General features: G+C 52.0%; 1 protein-coding gene across 6 annotated transcripts in view; it reads right to left on the minus strand.

Moving 5' to 3' along the window:
- Nucleotides 1-705: 705 nt before the first annotated feature.
- Nucleotides 706-23,002, minus strand: part of LOC147101665 (ral guanine nucleotide dissociation stimulator-like) — a 196,306-nt gene continuing 174,009 nt past the window's right edge. For 4 of the 6 annotated variants that reach the window (XM_085965430.1, XM_085965428.1, XM_085965429.1 and 1 more), the window contains exons 10-18: nucleotides 19,262-19,339; nucleotides 17,398-17,484; nucleotides 14,850-14,882; nucleotides 13,324-13,445; nucleotides 11,007-11,102; nucleotides 7,295-7,493; nucleotides 5,345-5,590; nucleotides 2,876-2,990; nucleotides 706-2,247 (exon numbers count right to left, since the gene is read on the minus strand). In XM_085965430.1, coding sequence (XP_085821556.1) covers nucleotides 2,072-2,247; nucleotides 2,876-2,990; nucleotides 5,345-5,590; nucleotides 7,295-7,493; nucleotides 11,007-11,102; nucleotides 13,324-13,445; nucleotides 14,850-14,882; nucleotides 17,398-17,484; nucleotides 19,262-19,339 — 1,152 coding nt within the window. In that variant the 3' untranslated portion in view covers nucleotides 706-2,071. The remainder of the gene's footprint in view (nucleotides 2,248-2,875; nucleotides 2,991-5,344; nucleotides 5,591-7,294; nucleotides 7,494-11,006; nucleotides 11,103-13,323; nucleotides 13,446-14,849; nucleotides 14,883-17,397; nucleotides 17,485-19,261; nucleotides 19,340-23,002) is intronic. The other 2 variants (XM_085965432.1, XM_085965431.1) reach the window with 2 other exon arrangements.

Raw genomic sequence — 23,002 nt, forward strand, 5'->3', positions numbered from 1 at the left:
GAACAGATGAGTAAGGTATGGGATTTGATTTTGGTACCGTGGCAGGGGATGAAGTTAGTGTCCAGTTAGCACTTGTACGTGGTACCGAGACCTGGACCCTGCCGCGGAAAGCCAGGTCGAAAGCTGTTGGAATGGGCTGTGCAAAGAGGACGCTGGGCACCAGCTGAAAGGGCTGGAGCGACTGACGTCTTTAACTAAAGTGTCACCTGGTCCGTGCGCAGTAACAAAGAAATGTATTGGTGGGTTAAGTGCGGAGTGTCATGAATCTTATCCTGACTCATGAAGTAACACTGGGCGGCCAACTGGTGGCGCCAAAGAGTATAAACACTCGGGCGTGGGCCCAGCTTGCTCAGGATGTTTCTGTAACCAGGAACTAGTGATGCAACTAGAAATCTCATGGTTTTGAAACAGTTGATTAAATTGATGTAAAAAGACTACCGAGCCTTGTTTTATACTCAAACCAAGGGCTCAGTAGTCTTTTTACATCACGGGGTAGGCGTGCCGTGTGTCCGAGGTGTTGGAAAGGCCAAAACTGGGACTGCGTAGGGGGAGTAGTTGAATGGAAGAGCGTCCGTAGGCCGAGTGCCGTGGGAGCTGGCAGAAGGGAGAACGAAGTCCTGTGACACAGAAGGGCAACGCGGTTAGGATGATCGACTAGAAGCCACATATAAACAGCCAAAAGAAAATGACTCGTTTGAAGCGGTGTTCATGATCGTCCCTCTTTTTACATTATACAAAAAAGTAACAAAGACAACACATTTCACCGGACAAGAAAAGACCCATTGAGCAAACAGCAACTTAAATACACGTATCGGTAACAAGTCAATATATTAAATAATATTCAACAGTAAGAAATTTACAATTCCACTCATCAATATAATGTCTGTACAATGAATAAATATTGCCCCAAAAATGATTCCTTTTTTTTTTTACAAAACTTAAAAAAAAATCAACACAGCTCACTTGAAAATGAGTCATATTCTTTGCAAATAAAAAAAAAACAAATGTTTCCTGTATCAGCCAAAGAATGGCTCAGGTTATAACTGTACAATTCTGTCAGCTCCTGCCTAACTATTCAATAAGAACTGACCATTTGTTAGTATGTAATAATGGGTTAGCGAGTGTTGGCCGTCATTTCTTGGTCACCTTGACCTATTGCAGTTGACGATCATTTAGCAGACGTCTTCCAGTCTTTGGTCTGATTGGTGATGTCAGGCCAAGAGAACATTAGTCCTGCTTTGCAGGTTAAAATTCTCAGAGTTCCACACAACATGCAGTTGGGATCGACCTTCTGATAGTTGTGTTGTCTTGATTGTGGAGCAAGGTGGTGGGGCGGTCCCTTTGATGCCAGACAGCCTCGAAGGTGGAGGACTCTTCAAACAGGACTCAGGAGAGACAGTCAGAAGGATTCCCGTACCCGGTCAAAAGCCATCTTTTTCTCTTCTCTCCTCGCAGAATGTCAGGGCGCATCTTGGGTTTCTGTACAAGCGCAGGTAATAGGTGAGTCACCTACCGAGCTAAGAGTTCTGCAACCGAGGGACCAAAAGGTTCTATATTATGATGACAAGTTTAGCGTTCTCATTGCACCTTGATAACCTCCGACATCCCAGACAAAGCAATCTACTGTGCAGGTGTTGAAGGACAATGGTTCCTGTCTTCATGGAGAACCAGTGTTTCTGGAGCTTTCCCCTCCATCAGGCAGATAATGGAGAGACTGTTCCACCTTCTCACTACTGCTCAATGCGACTGATCTATTCTAAGTCACTCCACTGAATACGTGACCTTTCTCTCGCTGTATTTGGGAAGGACGCTTCCCTCTCTTTCCCCAAACTGTGTAACGGGGCAGATCAGTTGTCCAGTAGAGAGAGAGTTCCTTCTCAACGCCACAATCCGTTTGAGGGCAATGCCTTTCAGTCTCTCAAACAAAACTGAATAGGTGCCCGTGGTGTGATGTTTCCAGCAGTCTTAGTCGCAGAAAATATTGCACATTTGTTCGTAACACTGATTTTTTTCTTTATATAAAGTTTCGACGAATCCAGCAAACGCACGAAGCGGGTCCGGCTCGGAGGAGCTAGAAGATACTTTTTGTAATCTTCAGTCCCTTTTGTTTCATTCTGGGGAGAGTCGAGCTTGAAACGTGTTTTGTTTTTCCTGCTTTTGAGTGACCCCTTTTCTTTAGCATAAAGTCATAGTTGACGGACGAGTTCATGGCATAAAATACGTTTGCGTTGTCGGGGATTTTCAGCTCTGTTATCGAAAGAAAAATGTAATGGGTTACATTCTCTTTTATTTCCCTCTCCCAACCGCCCCCCCCACCCCACCTAATTTTCACCCTCCTCTCCTGAAGGTGTCAACTCTTGCTAGGGGTACCATTCTACAAATGCCAAGATCTCGCTCAGCGGCCACTGTCCAGAACCAGGGGTCACAGTCTAAGGATAAGGGGTAGGCCATTTAGGACTGAGATGAGGAGGAATTTCTTCACCCAGAGAGTGGTGAACCTGTGGAATTCTCTACCACAGAAGGCAGTTGAGGCCAATTCATTAAATATATTCAAGAAGGAGTTGGATATATTTCTTGAGGCTAAAGGGATCAAGGGATATGGGGAGAAAGCAGGGACAGGGTACTGAATTTGGATGATCAGCCATGATCTCATTGAATGGCGGAGCAGGCTCGAGGGGCCAAATGGCCTACTCCTGCTCCTATCTTCTATGTTTCTACGTCTGTGGGCCTGCCGGGCAGCGGAGTCCTCGGGTGGCGCCCGAGCGCTCGCAGTGGGTAGTTAGCGAATCGCTGGCTCGCTTTCTGGGGTAACAACTCTGCCGCACACTGGACCGCTCGGCCCGCTACGCCCCGCGTGTTTGCGCCACGCACGTACCCTTGTCCTCGGCGATGATCTGCACCAGCTCGTACTCCTCGGGCCTGTCCCCGTCCAAATTGTGTTTGGCCATAGCCTTTCGAATGACAATGGGCGTTTTATCCTGGCTCGTCACCTGGAACAGAGAGTTTTAACCCTTTATATCACCAGCCGTGGAATTTGTTGCGTTAACAAGCTACATTACTGTTCATTCAGTAGATGAGAATATATAGAGAGTCTGGGTTCCATGGTTTTCTCATCTTCCCTTCTCTTTTTTTTTAATCCCCCTACAAATTTTCTCCTCCCCTCGCCGTAAGACACCAACTTATGTTACTGGTATAGTTCCATGGGGGCCTTCTTGATGCTCAAGCCTATATTCAGGATGATCAGCGGGCTACTTGAGCATGGAGAGCATCACAACCAAGCCCACTTCGGTCCTTATGCAACGGTGTCACACTTGTTCATCGGGCCAGCGGTAAAGATGTGGAACATTGGCTGATTTCCCTCTCCGTGTCGCAGGAGTGGGGGGGGTTAGGGAGGCCAGCTGCAGAATCCCAACCACTGTCCCCCCCTCACCATTCAGGTTAGCTAGCTCAGCCCGGCCTGGCCATCGGATGTGGGGCCATGCTGATCTGTAGGATTCAGCAACACATTGGGTGGTTCAACTAAGCCATGAGGGAAGGTTTTCCCTGCCCCCACCACCTTTCTTCATGAATGCAGTGGCGATCGCGTTGACATGCGACCTGCGGGTCTCAGCTGAGCCACCAGGGGGAGGTGCTGGGCGGAGGCTGGGAGCCTGCTTCCCCCCACGAGGAAGGTAAAGCCACTTACGGCACCTCTTGGCAGAGAGTTTCCACAGCAGCATTCGCTAAGTCCGGTCAGCATTCTGCCCACACCTGGCAACAGTGCACGTGGTACGCGGAACCAAGAGAAAAGGGGGAAGGTAGCAGGACGTGTTAAAGAGGGTAGCTCACTCTCAGAAGAATGAAAACAGGAATATTATTGACAAGTTTTTAAACTTTATTGGGCAATTTGGGCTCAGTTTGGGGGTTTTTTTGGCTTGTAATTGTGCTCCTTTCCGTCATCCATCTGGCCTGACGCCTGCAGTCGGGGTGAACAGGCACAGGGCCCGCTCCCCACACCGTCACCAGTGAGCTAGGTAACCAACCACAGGCATAACCTTCCCTCCAACTAGGGTCGCCAACTCTGGTTGGATGTATCCCTGGAGGTTTCATCACATGACCTCCAACCACCCCACCCGGTCAAATAGCACCCCCCCCCCCCACCCTCTACCTGCCAATCTCCAATATTTTTATAACTAATTACATTCTTATTGCCTCTGTGATTTTTCTCCCTGGTGTTGCTGGACAGGATCCAGCTGATGAGCATTACAAGAGAACGAACTTGCATTTCTATAGCGCTTTTCACGACTGCAGGACATCCCAAAGCGCTTTACAGCCAATGAAGTACTTTTGAAGTGTCGTCACTGTTGTAATGTGGGCAACGCGGCAGCCAATTTGCACACAGCAAGCTCCCACAAACAGCAATGAGTTAATGACCAGATCATCTGTTTTTACCGATCAAGGGCAATGTTCCCTCTAAATTGACTCTGTCGTGCGCGGCCTGTTTATTTCAAAGCGCGGTCCCTTTAAATTTCCGCGGTATTTCCAATGTAAACGCGTGTGAGCGGCCGGCGCGGGACCTTGCGGATTACTGCGCGGCCACGCTCGCGCCCAACTTAGAGGGAACATCGGTCGAGGGATCAATATTGTCCAGGACACGGGGGAAGAACTCCCCCGCTCTTCTTTGAAATAGATGGCCGCGGGATCTTTTACGTCCACCTGAGGGGGCAGACGAGGCGGGGTGGGGGGGGGGGTGGAGGAAGCCCGAGTTTAACGCGTTGACTGGACGAGCGTCTTTGCAATTCGCTGATCGGGCATGCGGACGATGGACGGGTCACATCGTCCACATGCCTGATACGAGACTCCCAAAACAAGCACTCTACTCGGAGCTCCAACACGGCAAGAGAGCCCCAGGTGGGCAGAGGAAACGCTTCAAGGACACCCTCAAAGCCTCCTTGAAAAAGTGCAACATCCCCACCGACACCTGGGAATCCCTGACCCTAAGACCGCACAAAGTGGAGGAGAAGCATCCGAGAAGGCGCAGAACACCTCGAATCTCTTCGCCGGGAGCAAGCGGGAAGCCAAGCGCAAACAGTGGAAGGAGCGCACGTCAACCCAAGCACCCCACCCACCCGCCCCTTCAACCACCGTCTGCTCCACCTGTGACAGAGACTGTAGGTCCCGCATTGGACTCATCAGTCACCTGAGAACTCATTTTTAATGTGGAAGCAAAGTCATCCTCGGTTCCGAGGGACTGCCCGAGAAGAAGAACTCGCTGAGACCGACCCGTCAGCCACCATCTGCTGTGTCCCATCTCACCCGTTCCCCAATGAAACGCAACAGGAGCTGGAACCTGCACGCCACTCACCAAAATGCTCTTGTACATGTTTCCGTTGTCCACGTCCAGGCTGACCCGAATGATACAACAGTCATCCACCTGCTGGTTATAAAGTGGCAGAGATAGTGTGGAGTAGCTGGATATTCCAGAGACAGAGCGCTTGTGTGTCCTGGAGGAGGTTATGGGCGTGGAGGAGACCGAGGAAGAGGAGGCACTGCTTGACCCTGAGCCGATTCCAGACGTGTCCAATGAGGACAGCGACGTTGATTCCCAGAACTAAAAGAAAATTTCAAATAAAAAATAAAAAATAAGGTTTACCGTCGGGACAGACTGGTACCGAGATCGCCCAGTCCGGTCCGTCTTGGAATGTAGTACCTGCCCTTTCAAAAGGCGACACTGGTACCATCCAAAAGATCAATGCAAAGGAAATTACGAGGGAATAAAATAAGGCTACGAGCCTCTAGGTCAGGACTGCGGTCAGTGGGTTTACAGTGAACCTCTACCTGTGACCCCTGCACTGCCATCAGCAGCCCAGTGTTTTACCTACACTGCTGCCAAGCCAAATTCAAAAAGAAAAAGAAAGACTTGCATTCATATAGCACCTTTCACGACCACTGGATATCCCAAAGCGCTTTACAGCCAATTAAGTACTTTTGAAGCGTAATGTAGGAAACGCGGCAGCCAAATTTGTGCACAGCAAGCTCTCACACACAGCAATGTGATAATGACCAGATAATCTTTTTTTAATGTTGGTTGAGGGACAAATATTGGCCAGGACACCGGGGATAACTCCCCTGCTCTTCTTCGAATTAGTGGCCATAGGATCTTTTACGTCCACCTGAGAGAGCAGACGGGGCCTGGGTTTAACGTCTCATCCAAAAGACGGCACCTCCGACAGTGCAGCACTCCCTCAGCACTGGCACTGGGAGTGTCAGGCTGGATTTTTTGTCCTCAAGTCTCTGGAGTGGGGACATTGAGTCAGAAGGTTGTGGGTTCAGTGGCGAGAGTGCGGCCCACTGAGCCACAGCTGACACGGCCTACTTTACAGTCAAGGCCAATGTAATTGGGGACAATTCCAAATTATCATTCCTTTAAAAAAAAAAAAATACTTCCATATGCATACGCATTTCCCAACCTATGCAGCCTCAGTAAACCTCGGGAGGGGAGGCACAGCAGTTTGGGCTGCAGGCAATCATAAAGCGAACGTTAATGTTCTGTGGTAGGTCTACAAGGGATGTGTCTGTGGATGGTTGGGTTGCCAACTCTGGCCGGATTTATTCCTGGAGGATTCATCACATGAGCTCCTCCCTCCAACTGCCCCACCCCCACTCTCCCGCCATTGGTCGCCCGACATGTCCATCCTCGGGGTGCAGCACCATCCAGTGCTAATTGGAAAGCGAGTAGACTCTTGGCCACCTGATTGGATGACCTTTGACCGTCAGTCAAGCAATCTTTTCTTTCCCGCCTCCAAACATTTTTATTTAACGATTAGGCAAAAATGTTGAATTATTTTAACGTCCCGATGATTTTTGTTTTCCCTGGGTGTTGCTCCCAGCATAGTCCTGGAGATTAATATTCAATTCCTGGAGACTCCAGGCCAATCCTGCAGGGTTGGCGACCCAAACAGTGTCAACTGGAAAAACAAAATTGGATCAGCAGTGGGAGAGAGATTGAGCAAAAGGCAGGGCTAGCCCTTGGATTGAGTCTGCAAGTGGGAGCAGGGACCTCTTAGCCCATTCCAACAGGCCTTCCTGTAGCGTGGTATTTTAAATCTACCCTACCAGGCCTCTTCAGAGAGACAGGCGGCTGTTTTACACTCGGCCTTCCCAAGCAGGCACTCTGCAGTCCGTGCTTGCCTGGCTTTGTTATGCCGATGGGCGGAAGCATTTCAGCCTGCGCTGCCAGGCCTCAATTTATAGGCGCTTTTTTTTGTGTTTTTTTTTTAAACTGTTTGAGCACCACGCACAGCCACTTTCCTACCTTTTTCTCCTGGGAATCTGGCGACTCCGAGATGAAGCTGATATTGATTTCTTCCACGTCGGAGTTGCTGGAGCCGGCGGATGTGACACTAACCGAATCTGCCATGTCCCCACCGCCCAGGAACGGCGCGTACTTGAGTTGCTCGCAGGATCGGGACTGGGCGCCCGTACTTGGAGCGTCTGCGGTCGGGGTCTGCCTGCTGTAATTGTCAATGGGAAGGAAGCAGGAAGGAGTTAAAACGCCGACTTAGCCAAAGACGTAACTAGTGTCGAACGGAGGAATCGTAACACTGGGGTAGCTCTTGACTGTGTGCGATAGTGTAAAGTGAGCGACTGCAAATCGGCGACCCCTTTTACATCGCTCCCCATTTCTATTTCCATCGACTTCCACGTAAATATGAAACAGGCCACCGACTCTCTTTCACCCATTTTACACGATCACACTTTGTCAAATTTGCCACCATTGTATGGGTACCTATGGGGGACAAGCCTCTGGTTTCTGAGGGTCAGTACAGGCCAGAATAACATCCACCCCATAACTAACTAAAAGTATGCTTTGATTCTGGCCTAAGTGAAGCTTTTCCCTCCCTCCTCCTCCACCTTCCTCTCCTCAAGGTGCCGACTCGCGCTGGGACACGGTCCAGAGAGCCAACAGGGCGCCCTCCACGTGTGAGGCTCAGCAACAAGTGCCCTCACTGTACTTAAGCATGGGGGTGGGGGGGGTGTCAGAGCGGGACCCGATCCCATCCTCGCCTCACAGTAATTGTGTCTCAGCTGTGGCTCAGTGTGTAGCCCCCTCGCCTCGGAGTCAGGGAGGTTGTGGGTTCAAATCCCACTCCAGAGACTTGCGTACATAAAGCTAGTCTGACGCTCCAGTGCAGCGCTGAAGGAGTGCTGCACTGTCAGAGGTGCCGTCTTTCGGATGAGACATTAAACTGCTCTCTCAGGTGGACGTAAAAGATCCCATGAGCACTATTTTGAAGAAGAGCAGGGGAGTTATCCCCGGTGTCCTGGCCAATATTTATCCTTCAATCAACATCACTAAAACAGATTATCTGGTCATTATCACATTGCTGTTTGTGGGAGCTTACTGTGTGCAAATTGGCTGCCGTGTTTCCCACATTACAACAGTGACTACACTACAAAAAGTACTTCATTGGCTGTAAAGCACTTTGGGGCATCTGGTGGTTGTGAAAGGCGCTGTATAAATGCAAGTCGCTCTCTCACATCCCATGCACGGGCACTTTCCACCGAGGATCACTGGATGGCAACCAGGAACAGAAACCTTTGTCCTCTCGATCCCCAAGAGCAATGTGGCCAATTGTAGCAACCCCCACCTGCTGGCCCAGGCTGAGATCAACCAGCTCAGCAAGGACCAGAGAATGGACGTGGGGCCCACCCCTCGGCCTGCCCGGCTCCCTCCCCTCGGCCTGCCCGACTCCCTCCCCTCGGCCCGCCCCTCGGCCTGCCCGACTCCCTCCCCTCGGCCTGCCCGGGGCCCGCCCCTCGGCCTGCCCGGCTCCCTCCCCTCGGCCTGCCCGGGACCCACCCCTCGGCCTGCCCGGGGCCCTCCCCTCGGCCTGCCCGGGTCCCTCCCCTCGGGCTGCCCGGCTCCCTCCCCTCGGCCTGCCCGGGGCCCGCCCCTCGGCCTGCCCGGGGCCCGCCCCTCGGCCTGCCCGGCTCCCGCCCCTCGGCCTGCCCGGCTCCCTCCCCTCGGCCTGCCCGGCGCCCTCCCCTCGGCCTGCCCGGCGCCCTCCCCTCGGCCTGCCCGGGGCCCGCCCCTCGGCCTGCCCGGGGCCCGCCCCTCGGCCTGCCCGGCTCCCTCCCCTCGGCCTGCCCGGGGCCCACCCCTCGACCTGCCCGGGGCCCTCCCCTCGGCCTGCCCGGCTCCCTACCCTCGGCCTGCCCGGCTCCCTCCCCTCGGCCTGCCCGGGGCCCACCCCTCGGCCTGCCCGGGGCCCTCCCCTCGGCCTGCCCGGGGCCCTCCCCTCGGCCTGCCCGGCTCCCTCCCCTCGGCCTGCCCGGCTCCCTCCCCTCGGCCTGCCCGGGGCCCTCCCCTCGGCCTGCCCGGGGCCCGCCCCTCGGCCTGCCCGGCTCCCTCCCCTCGGCCTGCCCGGGGCCCGCCCCTCGGCCTGCCCGGGGCCCTCCCCTCGGCCTGCCCGGGGCCCTCCCCTCGGCCTGCCCGGGGCCCGCCCCTCGGCCTGCCCGGCTCCCGCCCCTCGGCCTGCCCGGCTCCCTCCCCTCGGCCTGCCCGGCTCCCTCCCCTCGGCCTGCCCGGCTCCCTCCCCTCGGCCTGCCCGGCGCCCTCCCCTCGGCCTGCCCGGCGCCCTCCCCTCGGCCTGCCCGGGGCCCGCCCCTCGGCCTGCCCGGGGCCCGCCCCTCGGCCTGCCCGGCTCCCTCCCCTCGGCCTGCCCGGGGCCCACCCCTCGACCTGCCCGGGGCCCTCCCCGGGGCCCTCCCCTCGGCCTGCCCGGCTCCCTACCCTCGGCCTGCCCGGCTCCCTCCCCTCGGCCTGCCCGGGGCCCATCCCTCGGCCTGCCCGGGGCCCTCCCCTCGGCCTGCCCGGGGCCCACCCCTCGGCCTGCCCGGGGCCCTCCCCTCGGCCTGCCCGGGGCCCTCCCCTCGGCCTGCCCGGGGCCCTCCCCTCGGCCTGCCCGGGGCCCTCCCCTCGGCCTGCCCGGGGCCCACCCCTCGGCCTGCCCGGGGCCCTCCCCTCGGCCTGCCCGGCTCCCTCCCCTCGGCCTGCCCGGGGCCCGCCCCTCGGCCTGCCCGGGGCCCGCCCCTCGGCCTGCCCGGCTCCCTCCCCTCGGCCTGCCCGGGGCCCGCCCCTCGGCCTGCCCGGGGCCCTCCCCTCGGCTTGCCCGGGGCCCTCCCCTCGGCCTGCCCGGCTCAGCGGCACGCCACTCGGTACACTTACCAATTCAGCCACTGGGGGGAAAGTTCAAACAGTTTTTAAAATAAAGAGCTTTAAAGAGCTCCAGCACTGCCCTCAGTAAGTAAGTACACCATCCAGTGAGCCTTTGGGGGAGAAGGTGGCAGGACAAGCTGTTAAAAAAGCATATGGGATCCTTGGCTTTATTCATCAAGGCATAAGAGTACAGAAGCAAGGAGGTTATGCTAAACCTTTATGAAACACTGGTTAAGCCTCAGCTGGAGGATTGTGGCCAATTCTGGACACCACACTTTAGGAAGGATGTCAAATCCTTAGAGGGTGCAGAAGAGATTTATTAGAATGGTACCAGGGATGAGGGACTTCAGTTATGTGGAAAGACTAGAGAAGCTGGGGTTGTTCTCCTTAGAGCAGAGAAGGTTAAGAGGAGATTTGCTAGGTGTTCAAAATCATGAATAGTTTTGATTGAGTAAACTGAGGAGAACCTGTTTCCAGTGGAAGTGGGATTCTAGAACCAGAGGACACAGATTTATGGCGATTGGCCAAAGGACCAGAGGTGAGATGAGGAGATTTTGTTAACGCAGCGAGTGATCTGGAATGCAGTGCCTGAAAGGGCGGTGGAAGCAGATTCAATAATAAACTTTCAAAAGGGAATCGGATAAATACTTGAAGGGGAAAACATTTGCAGGGCTGTGGGAAAAGGGCAGGAGAGTGGGACTGATTGGAGAGCTCTCTGAAAGAGCCGACACTAGTATGATGGGCCGAATGTCCTCCCTCCTGTGCCGTATCACGCAGCAAAGGCAAGGCAGCAAATGACACTCACTCGCTCCATCGCTTAATGATGCCGGAGTTCTTCTTTGCCTTCAGAGTGTTGCTCGCTGACTCGGCCAGAGGCTCGATTTCACAGGACAGATTGTAACTGGAACAATAATAACAACAATATTATAATAAGGAACAAAGCCTGTCTCGGACTTGATCCTCTAGCACCTGCCGGACAGGACACAAGGAAAATATCCTCTGGTTTGCCTCTCTCGCCTCTCCCCTCCAATCTCTCTCTATTTTACCAATATAACTATAGCTTTTGCTCCTCTTAACTTTTCTCTCCTGTCTCACACGTTCTTCCTCCTCTCTGCAACTTCACCAGGTTAAGATGGAGCCTGTCTGCTGATCTACTCACTCACCCCCAGGACCTTAAGACTGCAGAACCCCCCCTCAGCCCTCTCAGTCTTCCTCAAACGGCAAGCTTTTAAAATCCTAGCTTGGTGTCACCCAACCACTCGTTCTCGACTCATCTCATCTTCTCTCCAGGAATAGCGTTGGGCACTCGGTCCCTTACCCAAGTTCCACAGTTTAAAAAAAAAACAAATCCGATTCCACCATCAAGATTGATAATACTAAAACTAACACGGAAAATAGCATCGGAAAATGTTCGTAGGCGAGCGTGTGAGCGAATCGGTGGGGAAATTTTAACCCTACCCGCTCGGTGGAAATCAGGCAGGTGGGCGGTAAAAATCGGCCGGGTCCTTTACCCACCCCGGACCCGTCGGGAGTTGACCTGGCCAGATCTGGCGGGGTCCTTTTTTAAACCACACGCCCCGAGAGAGAAGACTGGGACGGGTATTTACACTGCCTTCTGCAACCGCCCAGAACGCAGCTCACAAATCCCTTCCAACGGAAACAGAAGGATGACACTGAATGAGAAAAGGCTGTTCAGCAAGCCCGCTCATTCCACAGACTGACAACTTACTCCATCTGGGATTCTGTCCAATCCATTTAATAGCCTGATGAAATGTTCGGACAACTTTTCCCCAAAGGTAAAATGGACCAAGACTCCAGACTGTCTGTCTAGTCTGACATCCTCCGTTTACTCCTTAGATGGGCATTTCCTGATTTGAGCAGCTCAGGCGCCATCGTTCAATCAACTCTACCTGAGTTCATCCTTACAAACCTCAATCCCATTACTAACTAGATAGTCACCCGGCTCCTTTCTCCAACCCCCCCCTCCTCCCCCGCCCTCATAGTCTTATCCTGAAGATGCGGAGGGTAATTTTCAACTTACTGCTGGTTGCGAGTTGGGCGTAACACAGGAGCAGGAGATTCAGCCCCTCGAGCCAGCTCCGCCGTTTAGTTAGATTGTGGCCGATCTGCACCTCAACCCCACCATAGAAACCGCCAGATAGTCCTTGGCGTTCAAATCAACGGAAAATAAAAATCGGGCGGTTTCTATAACGGGAGCCCGCCCCGGAACCCTGATTCTAATGCTCTGGCGGCAACTTAAAACCCCGCTGTCCTTTAACGAGGCTTGGTTCCATGGCAAGGGGGCGGGGCGGGGAACGGTAGACCTTCCAAGCACCACCTTCACGTATGGAAATAACAACAGAAAATGCTGGAAAAACTCCGTGGAGAGAGAAATAGAGTCAACGTTTCATGTCGAAACCCTTCGTCAGGACTGAGAGAAAACACAGGAAATGAAACAGAAAATGCAGTCCTGACGAAGGGTCTTCGACGTGAAACGTTGACTCTATTTCTCTCTTCACGGATGTTGCCTGGCCTGCTGAGTTTTTTCAGCATTTTCTGTTGTTATTTCGGATTTCCAGCATCCGCAGTATTTTGCTACCTTCACGTATGGACCTAGAGAGTGACGACCATTGGGCTATTCAATCCAAGCGCAATGCAAGCTTTGCTCACAGTCCACACATTCCAAACAATGGATACCAATCAAGAGCGGCTGACTTTAATTCCCCCCCCCCCAACTTGGCCCAGGGCACTGAGGCCAATTCCCGCCCTCCAATTTCCGCCCCATCGGATAAGCTTAGGCCAGCAGAAAATTGGGGGGGGGGGGGGGGTGGGTTCCTGTGTCGTGCGGCTCACCCCAATTAGTCAGGCGAACTACCCAGTTTATTGTTTTCTTAAAAGGTGTGAACTGACAACAGCGCTACTCGCTGCAGTCAGTGACCCTTCCGACGTTCTCGTTAAGCTGCCCGTCTGGGAGGTCCTGCGCAGGCCGCTCACCGGCTTTTATACGGGGAAAAACCGTGCGTGCGCTAAAATTTGAATGGGCTCGCGCGCAGCCTGTTAAAAGGGCCCGCGCAACGGGAAAAAAACTAAGAGGGAACATTGGTCCATTCCCCCCCGCCTACCTTTCAGCCTCTGTTAGCCGCTCCACGCTTCGAAACCACTCCACAAACCCGTGGTCCGGTGTAAACGAGTAGTTATTGCAGGCAGACTGCAGCAACTTAATCTGGGCAATCACTTCAAACTCCTGCCAAAAGAAAAGAAAATGTTCATTAATCCCGTTAAATAGTATTGCAGGAGCAGGCCGAGCAAAGAACAGCCAATTCGCACTCTTCTGAACTGAGTAACATCTGTTATATAAAGTTTGCTTTTCCTTTCTCCCCCCAGCCCTCTGGCTCTGTTTCCCTCTGCCTCTGGGCCTCTGTCAATCCTGCCCTGTACACTCAGCCTTTAATATCCCATTTTAAACTTGGGAGCTGTTCTACAATATGGAGGGGGGAGGGGTGTTCGTGTGCTATGTTCTCCCCGTTGACAGTGGCCGGGGGGGGGGGGGGGGCGTTTCCGAGTACCAGCAGCAACATTGCACGTTCTGCGCAGTTACTTAAAAGTCACATTGGTGACACTGGGCGTGCATCTTCTCCAACGTTCGGTGGGGGGGGGGGGGAAGGGGGTGCGGGGGGGGAAAAGAGGTCAGCATTAGGTAGCAACGTGGAAACCTCACTACTGTCCTGCACAGTCTGGCTAAAGACATGGGCCGCTCCGACGCCTTGCGTCAGCAACCATTTGCTGTGCGGCGTCACTTTGCCTCCAGAGAGCAGGGCAGCAAACCCACCCTGTGAGTGGGTGTGCAGGGGCCTCCAGAGGTTAGCGAGACAGTGTACTTACATTACAGCGCTCCTCCAAAGCACTGAAATATACATGGGCTGGAAGTGGTGGGTAGGATTGGGTTGGAGGAGATTGGGGGGGCGGGGTTAACCTCCGCTCGGTGCCACCTGATGGTCTATCTGAGATCAGACCTTATCTGAGGAAGGATGTTCTTGCCATGGAGGGAGTGCAGCATAGATTCACCAGACTGATACCTGGGATGGCAGGAGTGACGTATGAGGAGAAATTGGGTCAATTAGGCTTATATTCGCTAGAGTTTAGAAGAATGAGGGGTGATCTCATTGAAACTTATAAAATTCTAACAGGACTAGACAGACTAGATGCAGGAAGGATGTTCCCGATGGCGGGGGAGTCCAGAACCAGGGGTCTCAGTCTAAGGATAAAGGGTAAGCCATTTAGGACTGAGATGAGGAGGAATTTCTTCACCCAGAGAGTGGTGAACCTGTGGAATTCTCTACCACAGAAGGCAGTTGAGGCCAACTTATTAAATATATTCAAGAAGGAGTTAGATATATTTCTTAAGGCTAAAGAGATCAAGGGATATGGGGAGAAAGCAGGGACAGGGTACTGAATTTGGATGATCAGCCATGATCTCATTAAATGGCGGAACAGGCTCGAGGGGCCGAATGGCCTACTCCTGCTCCTATCTCCTATGTTTCTATGTGTGAGCTGGGCAGCACATGCCCAGTGGCATTGACTACCTTTGGTGAATACTGAGCCTTGGACCCGAGAACTCAATAACGAGACGGGCGGTTAAATCTCATACCTTTCTCCGTTTTTCAAAGTTGATCAAGCCTCCCTGTGAATTAGAAATGAACAGATTAGAAAAGAAAGACTTGCATTTCTATAGCGCCTTTCACGTCCACTGGACGTCTCAAAGCGCTTTACAGCCAATTAAGTACTTTTGAAGTGGAGTCACTGTTGTAATGTAGGAAACGTGGCAGCCAATTTGCGCACAGCAAGCTCCCACAAACAGCAATGTGATAATGACCAGATAATCTGATTTTTGGTGATGTTGGTTGAGGGATAAATAATGGCCAGGACACTGGGGATAACTCCCCTGCTCTTCTTCAAAATAGTGCCATGGGATCTTTTACGTCCACCTGAGAGGGCAGACAGGGCCTCGGTTTAACGTCTCATCCGAAAGACGGCACCTCCGACAGTGCAGCACTCCCTCAGCACTGCACTGGCTTGTCAGCCTAGATTTTTGTGCTCAAGTCTCTGGAGTGGGACTTGAACCCACAACTTTCTGACTCGGATGCGAGAGTGCTGCCCACTGAGCCAGTAGAGGTCAAACAGTGTAGAGGTCAAACACTGTTGTGTGTGTGTGTTTCCCTCTCCCCACAGACTCTCCCTCTCTCCTGGGATACGGGACCCCCCCAGGTGCCAGCCTCCCGCTGCCCTCGGGCAGCTCGCCCAAGTGACCGCTCTTCATGTGTCTGCCTGGAATGTAAGTGGCGGCTGGCTATCCAGCTTTGGAAGGCATCACAGGCCAGCCTGATCCTGTCTGCACCCAACATCCCTACAAGTGAGCTTTCTAGCGGTGGGGAGGAGACACTAAACAGTGATCAGAAGTGGCGGGGTGGGGGTAGGATGAGCCTTTGGTTTATTCTTTGCCTCTTTAGTGCAGGGGCATTAAAGCCGGTTAATCTGATTGTTCCTATTTCAGCTTGCAAGCCAGAAATTCCTTTGGCGAAAAGTCCCTTTAAGAACACAGCTCCAAAGTTCCAGCAGATTGAGAGGAAGGAAAGTGTGACTGTTAAATTAAACTTACTCATTCGGAATAATCAACGCAAACCTGGCTGTGATATTTAACAGGCACGACTGAAATTGCACACCATTGTGTCAGGATCTGTACTTGAGTTTAGTTCAGCCGAGAGTGTCCCAGGAGTCACACATCCATATGACTGTCGTGTGATAATCCACAGTGCTCCCCCCACCCCTCTCCTGACAGTGCCGAGCCCTTGCTTTACTGGACACACTGGTGCCAACAGCCTCACCCAAATGGTAACTTTCCATGTGTGTGAGCTCAGGCGCTGGATATTCAGTCATGGGGGCCTACCACACAGAAGCCTGGGCCTGTCCTCAGCTGGCGTCCAGCCGCACGCACTTCCCAGCAGGGGAACTCTGGATGATGTTTCCCTTCTCTAGCCTAGGGGGCCCTGAATCCAATGGTAGCTGATCACAGTTGGAGTGGTGGTGGGGACTCTTAACAGCACAGATCGGGGATTAAACGCCAACAACATCTTTCATTTATACAGCGCCTTTAACATAGTAAAACATTCCAAGGCACTTCACAGGAGCGATTATCAGACAAAATTTGACACCGAGCCAACATAAGGAGAGATTAGGACAGGGCTTGGTCACAGAGGCAGGTTTTAAGGAGCGTCTTAAAGGAGGAAAGAGAGGCAGAGAGGTTTAGGGAGGGAGTTCCAGAGCTTAGGGCCCAGGCAGCTGAAGGCTCGCCCGCCAATGGTGGAGTGAAGGAAATCGACGATGCGCAAGAGGCCAGAATTGGAGGAGCGCAGAGATCTCGGAGGGTTGTAGGGCTGGAGGAGGTTACAGAGATAGGGAGGGGGGCGAGGCCATGGAGGGATTTGAAGACAAGGATGAAAGCCTTTGATTCCCCTGGCCTGTATGACGCAGTCTACGCTAACTGAACCATTAGGGGGGCCATTTTATTTTTTAAGTTGCCCAAGTCTAGAAATTATCATTTGTGATATTCGTGAATGGTATATGACATTTAAACAGAGGCATTAACCCATTTAAAATCAAGAGTTAACTCCCAGTGGAGAGAGAACACATTAAGCGTCTGTTAGGGGTACGGTAGCCTAGTGGTTATATTACTGGACTGGTAATCCAGAGGCCTGGACTAATGGTCCAGCGATATGAGACACTGCAGCAGTGTTATACACCATTAATTTCAGTTAATTAAATTATTTTGGAATTTTAAAAAAAGCTAGTATCAGTAATGGTGACCATGAAACTATTGCATTGCCGTAAAAACCCATCTGGTTCACTAATGTCCTTTAGGGAAGGAAATCTGCCGTCCTTACCTATATGTGACTCCAGACCCACAGCAATGTGTTGACTCTTAACTGCCCTCTGAAATGGCGGCTCACCACCACCTTCTCGAGGGCAATTAAGGATGGGGCAATAAATGCCGGCCTTGCCAGCGACGCCCACGTCCCGTGAATGAATAAATAAAACAACTCGAATATCACAAGCAGCGGTTTTCTAGGCTATAACCATTTGTTATATAAATTGAGAGGCTCATTTGGAAGACTATCCCAGGCTATTTCTTTCTCACTTACGTCCAAATGATCTTTCACCGCAGTGTCCAACATAACCAGGTCAGTGAGAAAGGTTCCCAGGTATGGGATCGTACCCTGCATGACACCCTAGAGAAACACAACAAACACTTACATTATGAATTAAAGACAGTTCCCTGAATAAATTACTGATTACCAAATTGGAACAGTGCGAGGGCAGGCAGCGCGTTGGAATATGGCAGCAGAGAGGGCCTGTCGCCATAGTGATTTACCCGCTGCCTCCGCCCCCCCCCCCCCCCCCCGACACCGCGCAAATTCCCCAACCTGTCCAGGAGGATCCCAGCTACGCAGCTCCGGACCGCGCTGACCCCTTGCCCCTGTTGGGAGGTCTGGCTTTGGCCAGCGGGAGTTGGAGCCAGCCCAGGATGGTCAGCGTACGTACTGTAACAGGTACAGCAAGCCACCACCAGAGGGCAGTTAGCTGCGGGCAAGGCAAGAGGGCAGACAGGGGTAGGGGGTGCCAACCCTCCAGGACTGACCTGGAGTCTCCAGGAATTGAAGATTAATCTCCTGGACACTGCTGCCAGCGACACCCAGGAGAAACCTCATAGGAGCTGTCATAAATCTCATCATCCAGAAACTACTTATGAAATAACACTGGACGGCCAGCTGGTGGCGCCGTCCAAGGAGTATAAATACTCGGGCGTTGGCCCCAGCTTGCCAGGGACATTTTGTAAAGACAAGGAGCTAGTGGAATACAACTAGACCTCCATGTTCTGAAACAAGTTGATTAAAGCCTTGCTTTATGCTCAAACCAAGTGCGTAGTGAGTTTTATTACGTCAGGAGTATTAAAAAAAAGTGGTTTTATTCCATTTTCTTTGAACACTAGTTTATTAGTTATTAAAATATAGGCGTGGGGGGGGGAAAGAGGATAGTCAAAAATCATTCAATTGAGTCATGAGTGTCTGCTCGCTTTGCCATTGGCGTGAGAGGATGGTGTGCCACGAGGATGGACGTGATGGGTGACCAATGGCGGGAGCGTTGGGGGGGGGGGGCAATGGGAGGTCATGTGACTAAACCTCCAGGAATACATCCAACCAGAGTTGGCAACCCGAACACAGAGGGGGAGGCAAAACCGAGAGTGAGCAGTACTCCCACGGGGCAGCTCCTAGCAATAAGCTTCTGCGCCGTAATGGTGGAGGCCTGCCCTCTTCACTAGGCCCAGAGTGCGGCACAAGGCCTCAGAAAGGGGAAGAGGAGAAAATACACGCTAAAGCCTCCTCCTCCAAAACAAAATTGAGGAAATGCGCAAGATTAGCGGGATCTCGATTATTAGCATTCCCTTAAGAACATAAGAAATAGGAGCAGGAGTAGGCCATTCGGCCCTTCGAGCCTGCTCCGCCATTCAATGCGATCGTGGCTGATCTTCGGCCTCAACTCCACCTTCTCGCACTATCCACATATCCCTTGATTTCCTTAACATCCAAAAATCTCCGTCTTGAATATACTCAACGACTGAGCATCCACAGCCCTCTGGGGTAGAGAATTCCCATTGTCCTCTCTCTCAGTTACGGTCCACTCCATGTAATTTAAAGTTGCTTAATTCACATTCTGATTCTCCAATGGCTACAGCACTAAATTCCCACTTTGTTTCATTCAAATTATTGAATATTTGTGTGCAAAAAAAAACTTTGAATAATCAGCTGCCAATTTCCATAACTTGGTGGGAGGGGCATGGATCATTGCAGATAATCAAAATACAGGTTAGTTCCAACACGCAACCTTTAAAGAAACTTGGCTCTTTTCGGGTTTTGACATAAAAATGGCTTGAACGTGATTTAAAAACAAAATGCCCAGTCTTTCATCGCCGTGTGACCCGCAAACGGAGCTCAAGAGCAAACCTACCAGTTCCTTTTGCTGCTGTTGCCGTTTCTGAGCTTTTTTGGGGTTGATATCGAGTGTGGCGAACTTCGAGGTCCCCTCCTAGAGTTCCAGGGGTAAAGAAGAGAGAGAGACACAGACACAGTGAGCATCTAGCAACAGGACAGGCATTGTATTGTGTTCACAAGCAGACAGACCCTCTCCCACAAGCCGGCACCGGCTGCTAAACCAGGCCTTTCCTGTAGGTGGCAGCACCGCACTTGGCAACGGCATTTTGCTTGGGCTGTAAACAAAGAACATAAATCTACCAGTATCCACGGCAACCACATCAGAAGAAAGACTTGCATTTACAGAGCGCCTTCCACGACCTCAGGACGTCCCAAAGCGCTTTACAGCCAATGAAGTACTTTTGAAAGTGCAGTCCCTGCTGCAATGTAGGGAAACACGGCAGCCAATTTGTGCACAGCAAGCTCCCACAAACAGCAATGCGATAATGACCAGATAATCTGTTTCTAGTGATGTTGGTTGAGGGATAAATAGTGACCAGGTCACCGGGGAGAACTCCCCTGCTCTTCTTTGAAATAGTGTCCGTGGGATCTTTTACGTCCACCCGAGGAGGGCAGATGGGGGCCTTGGTTTAACGTCTCATCCGAAAGACGGCACCTCCGACAGTGTGGCACTCCCTCAGCACTGGCACTGGGAGTGTCGGCCTAGATTTTATTCTCAAGTCTCTGCAGTGGGACTTGAATCCACAGCCTCCTGACTCAGAGGGCAGAGAGTGCAACTCACTGATCCACGGATGACAGCTAGGGAGAACTATATTCACAACTGGCTCATAAGTGGGAATATTTATAATATTGTGTGTCTGGCCCAGACATGTTCCATTTGCAACTCAACAAGGTTTGCCATTCAGTTTTGTATTTCATCATTTTTTATTTTTATTTTTTTACTTTCCCCAACTCCTTCCCCCCCCCCCCCCGCTCTCCTAAAGGTGCTGGGATAGTCCCACGGGCATTGACCTCTTTCCCAATACCTCAACCGAGTGCCTGTTCTACACATGTGGGCCTAGATATTGAGTCTTAGCAGAGCCAAAGAGCCAAGCCCGACAAGTGCAAAACTAGAAAATTAGACATGCCTGTGACTTAAATGAAAGGAAACAAAATGTGTATAAAACCTTTATTTGCGACCATTCAGTAGAAGGAAACGGTCAGGTAAATGTTTGGGGCTTCCCTCAAACTGCCTACTTTGCCCACACACAAGTTGGAACACAGACAGACTTTTCTGTTTCAAGAGATACAGCACTGGGATTTCCGTTCCCAGCCCAAATTCCTTCATCATATCTGCTACACACAGACTCCTCCCTCCCCCCTGTGGTTATCAGATTGCTCTTTCCTGTGGAATCCCATGTTTTTTTTCTTGACACTTTTTTTCCTCTGCCGTGTCACGCCCCCTTTCAACCGCTCCCCAATGATGTCTCCACACACGGCCCTTGTTGGCCTCTGTGTCTTGGGCCGAGTGACCAGGTCTCCTGTGTGAGCTTCGACAGCAAGTGTCTGTCCAAGACGTCTATCAGTGCATCTGCTCTGCGCCACAGTGCTGGACTGAACGGGGGGGGGGGTGGGGGGGGGCATGAAGGCGCGTTTGGCAATCCTTCCCTTGTTTGTTTACAATGACAATATGCCAAACATATCATCGTGACGCTCGTGCGTATCATTGTGGAAGGAAATTACACACGTTTGTCTGTCTCTTACAGCAATATAGCGTTTGCTACCCAGCTTTGCACGAAAGTAGTGGCCCTTTAAAAACATTTGTTTTGTAAGTTACTGATATTTCCCACTCTTTGCTTTTTCATTCCCCCCCTCCCTATAAAGGTGACACAATTCCAGAGCTGCCTTAAATAGGCTCCCTCGTATCCACTGACGAGCTGAGCCACACAGACCAGGCTCGGCCAACAGTCCATACTGAGTTGGCTGGTCTCGGCCTGGGCAGTAGAGCACGAGAATAATTCCTCCATGGCCTCGCCCTTCCCGATCTCTGTAACCTCCCCCCAGCCCTACTACCTACCGAGATCTCCGCGCTCCTCCAATTCTGGCATCTTGTGCATCCCTGATTTTAATCGCTCCACCATTGGCGGCCATGCCTCCAGCTGCCTGGAATTCCTTCCCTCAGCCTCTCCAGTTTAGAGAGGCTCTCATCCCTGTTTTCAAATTCCTCCACGGCCTCGTCCCTCCCTATCTCTGCAATCTCCTCCAGCCCTACAACCCTCCGGGATCTCTGCGCTCCTCCAATCTTGCGCAGCTCTGATTATCATCACTCCACCATTGGCGGCCGTGCCTTCAGCTGCCTAGGGCCCTAAGCTCTGGAATTCCCTCCCTAAACCTCTCCCCTCCTTTAACTTCCCTCTTTGACCAACCTGCCCGAATATCTCCTTATGTGGCTCGGTGTCAAATTTTGTTTGATAATCGCTCCAGTGAAGCCCCTTGGGACGTTTTTACTATGTTAAATGCACTGTATAAATACAAGTTGTTGTTGATGCCTCTGGGCTGGGGACGAGAGAGAAATCGGCCAGGCTTCCTGCTCCTGATTGCTTTTCAGTGACCCTGCTGGGAAGTGTGTCTGGTTGAGGATAAGATCGGGGAATTCTAGCACACACACACACACACCTTGCCAGCAGCAGTCACTGAGTGGTAAGCAGGAGCAGGGACCCCTTCCCTAGCCTAGGGGCACCAAACCCAGCTGTAGTATCCAGGCGGCCACCCTGCCTGTAACTTAAACGAAAGGAAACAAAATAAGTATAAAACCTTTATTTGTGACCATTCAGTAGAAGCAAATGATCAGATAAATAATTGGGGCTTCCCTCAAACTGCCTATTTTTCCCACACAGATGTTGGAACACAGACAGATTTTTCTGTTTCAGGAGATACAGCACTGGGATCTCCCTGCCCAGCCCGAATTCCTTCATCATACAGAGTCATAGAGGCACAGAAGGAGGCCATTCGGCCCATCGAGTCCGTGCCGGCTCTCTGCAGAGCAATCCAGTCAGTCCCATTCCCCCACTCTATCCCCATAGCCCTGCAAGTTTATTTCCCTCAAATGCCTATCCAGTCTCCCCTTGAAAACATTTGAGTGTCTCCGCTTCCATCAGCAGCGAATTCCAGGTTCTCACCACTCGCTGCGTAAAAGTTTTCCTCACGTTCCCCCCTGTATCTCTTGCCCAAAACCTTAAATCTGTGTCCCCTAGTCCTTGTACCATCAACTAGTGGGAACAGCCTTTCCCCGTCTAGCCTATCCAAACCCGTCATAATCTTGTACAGCACATAAATCGTGCCATTCATGCGCTACACACAGACTCCTCCCCCCCCTGTGGTTATCAGATCGCTCTTTCCTAAGGAATCCCTGATGTAAGAAAACTACTAGGCACTTGGTCAGAGTATTAAACAAGGCTTTAATCAACTGTTTTACAACATGGAAGTCTAGTTATCCTTCACTAGTTCCGGTTTACAAAATGTCCCTGAGCAAGCTGGGCCCGTGCCTGAGTATTTATACTCTCCCTGGACAGCGCCACCAGCAGGCCGCCCAGTATATTTCATAAGTCCTTTCTACATGAATGGCACGATTTATGTCAATCCCCTCAGGTTTTTTTTCCAACACATTTTTTCTCTGCCGTGTCGCGCCCCCTTTCAACTGCTCCCAATGATGTCCCCACACACGGCCCTTGTTGGCCTCTGTGTCTTGGGCCGAGTGACCAGGTCTCCTGTGTGAGCT

Source organism: Somniosus microcephalus, chromosome 23 (assembly GCF_052327205.1).
Source record: "Somniosus microcephalus isolate GS21.2 chromosome 23, FLI_Smic_1.0, whole genome shotgun sequence".
Classification (NCBI taxonomy): Eukaryota; Metazoa; Chordata; class Chondrichthyes; order Squaliformes; family Somniosidae; genus Somniosus; species Somniosus microcephalus.